General features: G+C 41.0%; 1 protein-coding gene across 2 annotated transcripts in view; it reads left to right on the forward strand.

Moving 5' to 3' along the window:
• The window catches only part of KIFAP3 (kinesin associated protein 3), a 158254-nt gene that overhangs the window by 46413 nt on the left and 97989 nt on the right, over positions 1–13852 (forward strand). For both annotated transcript variants that reach the window (XM_073592825.1, XM_073592826.1), the window contains exons 9-10: positions 5658–5836; positions 9090–9252. In XM_073592825.1, the coding sequence (XP_073448926.1) occupies positions 5658–5836; positions 9090–9252 (342 nt within the window). The remainder of the gene's footprint in view (positions 1–5657; positions 5837–9089; positions 9253–13852) is intronic.

The following is a 13852-nucleotide window of genomic DNA, read 5'->3' on the forward strand; positions in this document are numbered from 1 at the left end:
GTGGTATTTAACCACTGCTGGGTTTTTTATTTTTTGCGCTATAAAAGAAAAGAGACTGAAAATTCGGTAAAAAAATGAATTTTTCTTTGTTTCTGTTATAAAATTTAGCAAATTAGTAATTTTTCTTCATAAATTTTGGCCAAAATTTATACTGCTACATATCTTTGGTAAAAATAAGTACAAGTTGGTGTATATTATTTGGTCTTTGTGAAAGTTATAGAATCCAAAAGCTATGGTGCCAATATCTGAAAATTGATCACACCTGAATTACTGACGGCCTATCTAATTTCTTGAGACCCTAACATGCCAGAAAAGTACAAATACCCCCCAAATGACCCCTTTTTGGAAAGAAGACACTCCAAGGTATTTAGAAAGATGCATGATGAGTTTTTTGAAGTTGTCATTTTTTCCCACAATTCTTTTTTAAAATCAATATTTTTTTTTTTTTTCACAAAATTGTCATATTAGCAGGTTATTTCTCACACACCGCATATGCATACCACAAATTACACCCCAAAACACATTCTGCTATTACTCCCGAGTACGGCGATACCACATGTGTGAGACTTTTACACAGCGTGGCCACATACAGAGACCCAACATGCAGGGAGCACCTTCAGGAGTTCTGGAGCACCCAGGCCAATTCTGACATTTCTCTCCTACATGTAAAAATCATAATTTATTTGCTAGAAAAATACATAATGTGTTACCCCAAAACATTATATATGTTTTTTTAGCAAAGACCCTAGAGAATAGAATGGCGGTCGTTGCAACTTTTTATCTCCCACGGTATTTGCGCAGCAATTTTTCGAACGCGTTTTTTTTTTTTTTTTTTGGAAAAAAAAAAGTTTTGTGCTTTAAAAAAAAAAAAAAAAAAAAAAACAGTAAAGTTAGCCCAATGTTTTTGCATAATGTGAAAGATGAAGTTATGCCGAGTAAATAGATACATAACATGTAACCCTTCAAAATTGCACACGCTCGTGGAATGGCGCCAAACTTCGCTACTTAAAAATCCCCATAGGCAACGCTTTAAAATTTTTTTACTGGTTACATGTTTTGAGTTACAGAGGAGGTTTAGGGCCAAAATTATTGCTCTCGCTCTACCGATAGCAGCGATACCTCACATGCGTGGTTTGAACACCATTTTCATATGTGGGCAGGACTTACGTATGTGTTCACTTCTGCATGCGAGCACACAGGGACAGGCGCGCTTTAAAAAAAAAAATTATTTATTTTTTTTTTACTTTATTTTAGTTTGACACTTTTTTCCAAAAAAATTATTTTTTGATTACTTTTATTCCTATTACAAGGAATGTAAACATCCCTTGTAATAGGACTATGGCATGACAGGTCCTCTTTACAGTGAGATATGGGGTCAAAAAGACCCCACATCTCACCTCTAGGCTGGGAAGCCTGAAATAATAAAAAAAAAAGATCCTGGCTTCGATCGTAGCGGTGAGTCGGTAGAAGCACCGGAGGGTGGTGGGAGGGGGGGACGTCCCCTCTCGCCTCCCGTAAGAACGATCAAGCAGCAGAACAGCTGCTATGATCGTTGTTATGGTGTAGGGAATCGCCGGCTGAAAAAGCTGATAACTGAATGATGCCTGTAGCTGCAGGCATCATTCAGATATCCCCGCACAGTCATCTGACGGCGGGTGAGAAGTGGTTAAAATGCATTTTTTTTTTTTTAAACACAAAGTTATCCATTTATACAATATTTCTAACACATAGTTAGTACGGCGATACCACATGTGTGAGACTTCCACAGCCTGGCCACATACAGAGGCATAGCACGGCCGAGTATGGCAGAGCACGGCCGAGTATGGCAGAGCACAGCCGAGTATGGCAGAGCACGGCAGAGCATGGCGGGGTATTGCGGGGCATTGCAGAGTATTGCACAGGATGTTGCAGAGTATGGCAGAGCACGGCCGAGTATGGCAGAGCACGGCCGAATATGGCAGAGCACGGCGGGGCATTGCACGGCGGGGCATTGCAGAATATTGCACAGGGTGTTGCAGAGTATTGCACAGGGTGTTGCAGAGTATTGCACAGGGTATTTCTGAGCATGGAGGGATGGCTGAGCATGGATGGATGGATGGCTGGATGTGACTGCACATGTCACACAGCAGCGCTGTGGGCACTACACATCCAGCCCACAGAGCTGCTGCCATCCGATCCCTCCCCTCTGTACTGATCGGTACAGAGAGGGGAGAGAGGAACTGGCTACATGACATGACGCCGGTTTGTTTACATGTGATCGCTCTGTCATTTGACGGGGCGATCACATGGTAAATGGCCGCGATCAGCGGCCGTTTACCGTGATCCGTGATGCACCGGGTCCTCTGTACCCGGCGGTCACCGATGTTCTCGGGTGCGTGCCACAGGACGAAATTCTGGGAGGACGTCACTGTACGCCCTCCCAGAGTTAAGAAACCGCCCTGTAGCCGTCATTTGGCTATGGGCCAGTTGTTAAGTGGTTAAAGCATGTTTTACAGCACGCTGCTTGTGCTGTGTCATTTGGCCCCTTCTATCACCTGAAATACCTGGCTGATCCTGCCAGTTTCTACCCTTCCCTCTGTACTTTGACCATGATATATCAGGGCTGCTGAGCCCTGACACCATGGTTAGCATGCGTGCCTCCGTCATACGCTGCTATCTTCAGCTCTCCTGTGTCTCCCTCTGTCGTCGTCCTCCCCTCCCTGCCTGTCATCTCTCACTATCTCTCATCTACTACTCTCCCCACTGCTTCCAAACTAACTGATCTATATATCATCCCCTCTGTCAGATAAAAAGCTGTGTCCTAGTGCCTGTGCTTTAAAAAAAAAAAATTCTACCTTTTTAACAGGGTCTTCCAGCAATCACATGACTCTAGGCTCTCAGCTCCTCTCCTCCCTGACTGACGTCAGCAGGGGAATCTGCCCCGCCCGGTGTAGATATCAGACAGGGAGAGCTGAGAGTCTGGAGTCATCTTTTCGCTTGAAGACACTGTTAAAACAGGTAGAAATAGTTATTATTTTTTTTATAAAGCACAGGCACTAGGATGCAGCTTTTTATCTGACGGGGGGGGGATGATTCAACCACTTTAATGGATTTTTTAACCACTTCAGCACTAGCCTGTAATACCCCTTCATTACCAGAGGATTATTTAGTTCTTATTACTGTGATAGTTTGACTGACAATTACACTTATTTTGAGATCAATAGTTTTCTTTTAGTGGTACTTAATCACCAGTGGGTTTTTTTTATTTTTTGCTAAACAAACTTTTTAAAAGACCTAAAATTTTGAAGAAAAAATAAGTTTTTCTTATTTGCAAAATTGTATAACAGAAACGAAGTAATTTTTCTCCTTCACTGATGTGCGCTGATGAGACGTCACTGATGGGGCACTGATCAGTGCCCTTATTATCTGTGTAAATAGCCCCTGTCATTCCAACCAGTTACTGGCTCTCCTCACACAGTGACAGCACGTGAGAAAAGGAATGTCGATAACCAACAAGTTTGCTTACATGTGATTGGACACAGCTGATCACATGCTAAAGGGCTGCTGTGATTGGCTCTTTACTGCGATCTGCTAACACAGCATTCACAAGGTGCATCCCAGGGGGTGTGATTCTGGCAGGGCGTCCATGGACGCCCTGCCAGAACGAGAGTCACGCTGTAGCCGTCTTTTGGCTAAAGCGCGGGTCTAAAGGGGTTAAATGTACAGGTCATAGAATGAGATATGCTGGAGAGGATGAGAGTGAGAGGGTTAAAAAAGATCCCTCAACTTGGATCCACTGATGTCATTATCTGGAACTAATGATACGTTATGAATTCCTAATGAGATAGTTGTAAGAGGAAGAGGCAGGCTCTGCAATGTAAACACTACAATGTTTACACTTGTGATTAGTCCTTACAGCAATCACTTGGTACAGAACCGCTTGGATTAGCTATGTACACTGTGTCTGCGAACTGAACCGTCCACTAACGGCTGGGCTCACAGTCATAAATTGGTACACTGTGGCTGCCTGATGATGACCTTTGCAGTGCCATTTATTAAGGGCACTGCAAAAGTAAGCATCTGCCACTTTGCCGTTCACATACCTTTCTGACTGCCTTTGTGTTTAAGCTATGCCTTTTGGCTTCTCCCCAGCCGCTGCAGGTATTTTTTCACTTCTGAGTGTGTAAAGTACCTGCTCTCCTGTTACTCACTTGCTGTGGTTCCTGTTATTACAAGATACTGTATATGAGCTATGGTATCCTGCAGGGGGAGCAGGTATGTGCTCAATCCCCCCCCCCCCCCCCCTAATCCCCTCCTCCTTTCTTTCAAAAAGTTTAATACTTGCAGCATCTAGGGAGAATCAAAGTGGTAACGCTTTAATACACAAGCCCCAGAAAGTAATAATTGCTTCTTCTTTTCCAAGTTTTCCATTGTGTACAAATTAACCTATGATGACATGGTCACTTTAAGTAGGACCCAGCCCTAAGTCGTTGGTAAATCTAAATGTGCACAATCAGATTGTAATATGTGTGGCCATTTTTGTAAAACAAACATTTGACTGGTTACTATAAGCAAAACTACTGCTTTTGACTAAATGTGATTTTTAAGTAAATACAAGAATTGTTCACGCCTATGCTATAATCTATTTAGTGTCAACAGTAATACTGGCTGTGTTTAAAGGGATTGTTATGTCAAAATTTTTTTATCTTAATGCATTCTAAGCATTGCAATAAAAAGCCTTCTGTGTGCAGCAGCCCCCTAACATTTACCTGAGGTCCCTCTCTGTCCAGCAATGTCCACGATTGTCTCAGCCGTATTTTCCCTCCTCATTGGCTGCGGCGTCATTGGCTGCTGTCAAAGTCAGCTAGCCAATCAAGAGAGAGAGAGAGAGAGAGGGGTCGGGCCCCATGTCTGAATGGACACGGAGCTGTGACTTGGTTCAAGCTGCTTGCTTTGGGGGGGCACTGAACAGGCGTGAGGGGCCAGGTTCACAGAAGAGGGACCCGAGAAAAGGAGGATCCGGACTGCTCTGTGCAAATTCACTGCAACAGAGCAGATAAGTATAACATGTTTGTTATTTTTATAGGAAAAAAAAAACGAGACTTTACAATCACTTTATTTAGCAAATGTGTACAGATTCAAAAAGAAAGTTATTTAGAGGTAGGAAATCAAAGCCTTACATGGTGTGTGTATTTTAAGAGAGAAGTATGGCCAAAGCTTTTTTGACCATACTTCTACTGTGGGTCACAGCAGTGCCTATAGTTCTGTACTCTTGTGATCCAGATTCAGCCGACAGAGAGCCAGTCCAGGCTCTACAAGGATCCTGACAATAATGTTAGAATCCACCCAGATCCCTGACTGGCAGCTGGCTCAGCCTCTCAGCGCGCCCCCTCCCCAGCCCAGTGCTCGAGTGGACGCTGGTGGGGCAGAGCAGAGAGCCGGTGAGCTCAGAGCGAACCCGAGAAATAAGCGATCAGCAGTCTTTGGCCAACTAGTTCTCGATGTAGAGCCGACGAGGAACAGCTAAAGCATCAGGTCAATGCTGCAGCCATCTAGGTGAGTATATATGTTTGTTTTTTATATTCTCGTACTTCTCTGATAAATATGGAAAATATGCCAAATGTTGCCCTTTACTGCATTTTGCGTAAAATACATTATTATTTTTTTATTTTTTTTAGTTGCCCTGTATCTGTTACTAAATCTTGCTGAGGATACTCGCACTGAACTGAAGATGAGAAACAAGAATATTGTTCTTATGTTAGTAAAGGCACTGGACCGAGATAATTTTGAACTTCTTATTCTTGTGGTATCATTCTTGAAGAAACTTAGTATCTTTCTGGAAAATAAAAATGACATGGTAAGTATAACGCAAATCTGGATTTATTTGGTTTCATAACATGCTTCATAAATATTACCTTTGAACAAAACTCAAGGTAAACAGTTATTCTAAGAACCCCCACATTCCTCTTTCACTATTTTTCCACTTTGGATATTTTTATTAATAACTTGGCTATCATGGATTAGTAACTGTTCCTTTAAGCATGTTTTTCTTCTCCTGAAACATACACTTTAAATGTTTTATAAGGGAGGCGGGGGGCTATATTATACCAAAAGAGAGCAGCAAGCCAAGTCAGTGCTGCAGTACACAAAAAATAATTGATGCCTCCCCAATGTAGGCTATAACTTTAATTCAAAAAGAAAATAACCTACACATTATCTATGAGATTTCACTAAATGGACCATAGCAAGAAAGAATGGAAAATAAGGACTCAAAGGTAAATGTATGAAAGCCTGCATATAAAAAAAAAATCATATCAAAATTGTGATGGCTCCCCTATTACTAAAGCTAGTCTTAAACTGGTAAATTATTCCACACAAACAAGGTGAATGGACGAATCCCTCTTGCACCTACACCCCGTGCTTTAAGAATACACTTATCAGTGTCTTTGTTATAATTAGGAAACAGCTTTTGCTTTAAATTTGTAACTACTCTTCTTTTAGTAGAAAAGTTGTCATAGCAAACGACCTCGCTATGGCACCTGGCAGTGTCAACTGTGACAAATTGCCATGCTGTGATTGGTTGTTTTCAGGTAAGCAGGGAAGGGGGAGAGGGTAATCGGCAGTGCAAAGAATTTAACTTGAAAAGTAAACAAAAGCATATCCTTCTATAGTGTATGCTTGCCTCAATCCAAAGCACAGTGTTATTTTTCTTTGCTCATTCCTCTATCTGCATAAGTCATTCCTAATAGGTTCTGCCCACACCAGACAATCTCTTGAGATGGTCCTGCTCTCCTTCAGCACACAGCAGATGATAGTCTCAGCTGTTTGTTTACCTATGTCAGCGTGTGTGGGGGGGATGGGGGTTGGCTTGTGTCAACTCCCTTTATTCAGGTCTCCTATTACGCTGGACTCTTCTCACTATGCTGTGCTGTGTGTGACGTCAGATTCCCAACCCCTGCCTTCTAGAGCTGAGAAATAGCCTTTGATCTGTATGTTTTAGATGGTTGTAGAAAAGGGAAGGCTGCGAGTAAACAGGTACAACTTCTGTAGGAGGTTTTGTTTCATCTCTGTGTATCACAAGCAGCTAGTCACTTCAGTAGTGTTTCAGTTTTCAGTAAGGGTTTACAGGCACTTGAAACTCTTGATTTTTGCAGAACTACAGATATCCGCTGTCTTGTCAGTTTTAGTTAGGAAGACCCTCTTTAAAGCCTCTCTAAACCCAAGAACAGACATTTAAAATACTGCAGCTTACCAATCCTTAAATGTGGATACATTACTTTGCTTTAACTATGTGACAAACGCGGGTCAGACCACTGCGCTCTCCACCACCTTGTGACAAAAGACTGGTCAATCTCACACTACGCTGTCACTGAAACGCAACAATGACGATCTCAGCCTCACCCTGCAAAAAGATTTTCCAGCTTGCTGGACCACAATCTAGGTGCCAACAGAGATTTATGATTTTTAAATAAACGTGTGTACACACACTGTTACCACAGACAAGTATATCCAGAGATTTACTATGTAGTAGTGGTCTTCAAGAGACAGAGATTCTTTAAGTTTGCATTATCACATTAACTTAATTATCTTTGGCATTAATTATCTTTGACAGGTACCCTATCCCTACTTCCGGGAATCAGAGCCGCAGCACATTACGTCAGCAGCTCGGCTCCCTCCTCCTTCCCCCGCCGCCGGGCCAGTAGAGAGAGCACAGCGGTGCCTCGCACATGTGCAGTAGGGGCCTGGCATGAAGCCGTAATGCTTCACTACCGGGTTTCCTTACCGGCAATGGCGGCGGCAGCAGCACCCAACAGCTGATGGAAACATCAGCTGCGGTGCCGACATCTCAGGAATCCAGGACAGGTATATGTCCTACTATTAAGTCAGTAGCTACAGTATGTGTAGCTTCTGGCTTTTAACATGTGCAGGGGTGGGCGGGCCTCCTCTTTAAGGTGTGGCTGCGTTTACGACCATGTCTCAGATACAGTTTTCTATAAGTATTAATATCTTTGAATACTTACATGTTACAGTTTGGTAACTGGCATATTATTGTCAAGCATCGAATTACCTATGCAATGAAGACAGATTTCAGATGCCCAGTTTGCCTCGGAGAGGATTTGGGCCAGTTCTGCTTCTGGTACTCCTAGGGTAGCGGTGTTTGGACTCAAAACGCTACAAATTAATTGAGGGGGGTAACTATGTCCTTATTGTGGCTGTACTGTGATTATTTCAGAAGTTAAGAAATACACTGGAATTAGGTATTCTACCAAGAGGAAGAGACAGAAATGTGTATTGCTAAAAACTTCAGCAAAGGTATTTACGATAGAGGAAGATATGGCAGATGTTTGTTTTCCGGATTGCTTACGCTTGTGAATTTGACAGTTAGGGTTTCTAGACTGAAGTGTGGATTTGGCTAATGGGTATCTGCATCTGTCCTCTAAAGGATCTGATAAGAAGGTTCTGGCATTGGCTAACCGTTTGTGTATTTGTATGAACTGAAGAAGCAGGGAGGGGGAAGGTGACTGCAGCCATGTCTCTATTATGGCAAAATGGCATGGGTGACTTGAAACCTGAACAAAATGGTTGCCACAAACACAGCTTTTCGTGTGCCCAGTACGCACAACCATTACAATCTAGTAATCTCCTTCATAAAACACTTCTGTCCTAGGGTGACAAAGCTTATTGCTGTACTGTGTATCTGATGTCTGTTGTTTCTAACTGGAAACTTCACAGGAAGTCAGGGTCAAGAGCAACTTTTCCACATCCTAATGATGCAGTACCTAACCTGTTATATTTTTTATCTTGTACAAAGACTCCCATCCTCAGGCCCCATAGCAGCTGCTATAGCTATAGTTACACCACTGATCACATAGAATCAGTATCACTCTATCCGGTTTCCTTCTCAAGTTATGTGTTATAAATCGAGCTGTGCGGAGTAAATATTTCCAATTGGCAATAGCAGGCCGAAAGATGTAAAGTGCAAATATGAACTTGTTAATGCTTGGTGTACATTGAATGTGTATTGGCATTTTTTTTAGTTAAGTCAGTCTAATACGTAAGTGGTGTGTTTGTTGTTTTTTAAAACATTCCTTTCTTTTTTCTTATCTTAGGCCGAAATGGATATTATTGAAAAACTAACGAAAATGGTGCCATGTGAGCATGAAGATTTGTTGAACATAACATTACGACTTCTTCTGAATCTATCCTTTGACACTGGCCTGAGAAATAAGATGGTGCAGGCTGGACTTCTTCCCAAACTTACTGTTCTTCTAGGTATGTTTTTTTTTATGTTTTTTTTTTTTTCCAATAAAGTTTTATTGAATTTTCAATTAAAAAAATAAGCAAATAAGATTTCACAATTTTACAAAATCCATTGTACAGAAGCAAGAAAAAAATCTTATGATGTCACAGGTCATTGCCAAGTACAGAATTCTCACACTCGTTCAGTACAATGTGTATAGGGAAATAGATAATCTAGACTTGAACATAAACGAGAAACTGGGAGCCAGAATCCAGAAAATCGAATATGATGCATAGCCTAATATTTTATATGCCACAGCATCTAATGCAGAAAAAACTGTGAAAGCAAACAAAAGAAGGGCTACAGTTTATCATACTAAAATATGGGTATTATACTCTACATCTGATAGTGCACCAACTTATCCTTAGGTGTCGTAATTCTTTATTATTTGTGCATATTTCCCCTTGCTAGAAGCTAAAGCTGGAAAACAAAAAAGTGTAGCGCTAATATACAAAATCATGAAAAAAGAAATGTGATATAAAATACAATATAAAATTATATAGTGTGAATACCATAAGTTCAGTGACTAATAGTACACCATCAAAACTAATTCCAAGTAAAAAGTAAATATGTGATATGAGTCCCATATGTATGAAAACCTTCGTATGAAAATCGTGACGGTGAACAGATGAAATCCAGAAGTGAAGAAACACCACCAACAACAATGAGGCTTACCAAAACGTTTGAACCCAAAGGAACATACATTCGAAGGGTCAAACAAGCTTGTGTTGTAAAACAACCAATGGGAATGCGGAGTCCTATGGAAGTTGCGACCGGAACCTACGGACATCCATGGACTGATGTGTCTCTTGGAAATGGTGCGCTGATATGTATACGTAGCAATTGGGTTAAAATTGAGAGAACAGAAAAGGCCACATCATGTAATTTCGTATATAAAAATGATCAATTTAGTAAAAAGAAGATAAACTCACATTTGAGTAGATAAAACAGCGCTGTGCAATAAAATGGCGGCAGTGGGGTCCTACCTGACGCATTTCGTCTCCTTGGACATCGTCTAGGGGGTCTCCCCACTGCAGCCGGCAGAGTATATATAGGAAATATGACCTCAAAATTAAGAATCAAGCCCCCAATGTGTTTAGCATAGAGAAAAAATTACTTCCGGTTTTTGGGCAAAATGGCCGATCGGTGTGCGTTCCACGCCTCACTATGAACCCCACACTATGCTGATTATGATTACGATTAAATTGCAGTTTATAGTGTCTAGTAGGGACAGTGTGCTTGGTGTCACCACTTTTGATCAAGGCGATGTGTTCAGCGTCTCTGACTGAAAAGGAACGGATGGTGCGACCCACATATTGTTTCCCACAATGGCACGTGATCAAATAAACAATATGACTGGTGGTACACGTGCAGAACTGTTTGATGGAATAATGTTTATGTGTAACGGAAGATGTAAAATCCACAGTTTTACGTCCTATTCCGGAATTATGTTGGCATACAGTGCATTTTCTACATGAGAAAAAAACATTCATCTCATGGAAAAAAGGCAAGCGGATAGGGGGATTAATAATATTTGGAGCTATTTTGCTTTGTAAGGTAGGAGCTCCTCTAAATACGACCTTAGCCTGATCCGGCAAGACAGTGTTAAGAATCCGATCATTTTTAAGAATATCCCAATGTTTAGAAAAGATTGCTTTAACCTGTTTGTGTTGAATGAAAAATGAGGTAAGCATTGACCACTTAAAAATGTCATCATGGTCTAATTTGGGTTTGACTTCTAATAGAGACTCCCTATTTACTTCTAAAGCATGTTGAAATTCTCGGTCAACTGCATGAGGGTCATAGTCTTTATCTAAAAACCTGGTTCTTAATATGTTGGCCTGTGCTTTGAAGGTCTCAATGTCAGAACAATTTCTACGTAATATAAGAAATTGGCTACGTGTGACAGAGTCTAACCATGATCGGTGGTGACAACTATCCGTTGGAATGAAACCATTGCGGTCTGTTGGTTTGAAATATGTTTGAAACTCGAAGCATCCATTCCTGATTTTAATTTCCAAGTCAAGAAAGTTGATCTTGTCATTACTAGCGACATAGGACAAGGATATGCCTCTATCATTGTTGTTCAGATATTTAAAGAACAGTTCCAATGATTCGGCGCTGCCATTCCATAGGAGGAGGATATCGTCTATGTAACGTGCCCACAGGACAAGAGCAGGGGTCCTGTGGGCATAGACGACATCCTCCTCCCACTTGGGCATAAATAAATTGGCGAGGCTAGGGGCGAATTTAGCGCCCATAGCCATGCTGCGTAACTGGAGGAAATATTGCTGGTTGAACCAAAAATAGCTATGTTTTGTTGCAAATTCCAACAATTCAAGAATGAAAGAACGTTGGAAGGGAGCAATGCTAGGATCTTTTTCAAGGAAATATTGAACAGCCTCAATACCTTTTTCTTGTGGTATGCACGTATTAAGGGAAGCCACATCTGCCGTGGCAATGATATAATCACCCTGTAAGTTAAGACCTTCCAGTAATCGAATGGTAGCTCTTGTGTCCTTCAAATAGGATGGAGTTTGTCTGACTAGGGGCTGCAAGAAAAAATCTATATAACGGCCTATACGTGAGGTGACCAAGTCAATCCTACTCACAATAGGCCGACCAGGAGGGTGAAGTGGGTCTTTATGGACCTTTCATAGCCTCTCTTTACAATCTCAAGTAATCTTCTCTTATATAGAAGGGTGGGATTGTTTGGTAATTCTTTATAGGTGTTAGGTTCCTTAAGAATCCTATACATCTCTACTTCATAATCCTTCTTGTCTAAGATCACTATCCCTCCACCCATATCAGCCGGACGAATAACCAAGTCCTTCTGTTGACACAAGGACTTGAAACCGGTGCTAGATATGGGTGGATGGCATATGCATTTGTCTGGTAGTTTAGCCAGATCTTTGAGAACAAGATCTCTAAAGATACTAATATGTGGTGCTACCGGGACCCGTGGATTAAACAATGAAGGATTAGATAATCCTGAATGAGCATTTCCCGATGTTGCAGCACTACCATCGCTTCTATAGGGATTAGAAATGAGGTAGCGTTGGATATGAAGTTTGCGTATATATTTGTGAACATCAATAAATGTACCAAATCTGTCCAATTTTTTGGGGGGATCAAATTTGAGACCCTTACCAAGAACGGATAGTTATTCTCTCACAAAAGATTTGGTACTTAACCACTTGCTTACTGGGCACTTAAACCCCCCTCCTGTTACAATTACTCAGTCATGCAACACTCTACCCAAATGATTTTTTTTGTCCTTTTTTTCCATACAAATAGAGCTTTCTTTTGGTGGTATTTGATCACCTCTGGGTTTTTTATTTTTTGCGCTATAAATGAAAAAAGACCGAAAATTTTGAAAAAAACGAATTTTTCTTAATTTCTGTGGTAAAATTTTGCAAATTGTTAATTTTTCTTCATAAATTTTGGCCACAATTTATACTGCTACATATCTTTGGTAAAAATAACCCAAAATTAGTGGAAATTATTTGGTCTGTGTGAAAGTTTTAGAGTCTACAAGCTATGGTGCAAATCATAAAAAATGTATCACATCTGATGTACTGGTGTCTGATCTCATTTCTTGAGACCCTAACAAGCCAGGAAAGTACAAATGCCCCCAAAATGACCCATTTTTGGAAAGTAGATATTTCAAGGTATTTAGTAAGAGGCATGGTGAGTTATTTAAAGTTGTAATTTTTTCCTACAATTCTTTGCAATATTAAGATTTTTATTTTTTTATTTTTATTTTTTCACAAAATTGTCATTGTAATAGCTTATTTCTCTCACATAGCATTTAGATAGCAAAAATGACACCCCAAAATACATTCTGCTACTCCTCCTGAGTATTACAATTCCACGTGTGGGACTTTTTCACTACCTGGCCACATACAGAGGCCCAACATGCAGGGAGCACCATCAGGTGTTCTAGGAGCAAAAATTACACATCTCATTTCTCAACCACCTATTACAATTTTGAAGGCCCTGGAGCACCAGGACAATAGAAACACCCACAAAATGACTCCATTTTGGAAAGCTAACACCCCAACGTATAATCTGAGGCATAATGAGACTTTTGACCGGTTCATTTTTTTCCAGAAGGTTTTGGAAAATGTGGAAAAAAATTAAAGCGCATTTTTTTTTTTTTTACGCAAAGTTGTCCGTTTTATAAGATATCTCCAACACATATCTTTTAGATAGCAAAAATGACACCCCAAAATACGTTCTGCTACTCCACCTGGGTATGGCGAAACCACATGTGTCAGACTTCTACACAGCCTGACCACATACAGAGATCCAACATGCAAGGAACACCGTCAGGTGTTCCAGGGACACATAGCATGCACATACCAAGAATTACACCCCAAAATACATTATGCTGAGCAAAGTGTAAACAAAAGATTACCTGTGGTTGTAGTAGCACAGTTGTACACAGGAGGATAGCACTGGTCCAGGCAGCAGGCAGGGACTTGGTCAGCAACGGCAAACACAATTGTCCAGGCAGCAGGCAGGGATACTGTCCATATACAGTCCAGAGTTAGTGCAGGCAGAGATATT

The sequence above is a fragment of the Aquarana catesbeiana genome, linkage group LG07 (assembly GCF_042186555.1).
Source record: "Aquarana catesbeiana isolate 2022-GZ linkage group LG07, ASM4218655v1, whole genome shotgun sequence".
In the NCBI taxonomy this organism is placed as follows: domain Eukaryota; kingdom Metazoa; phylum Chordata; class Amphibia; order Anura; family Ranidae; genus Aquarana; species Aquarana catesbeiana.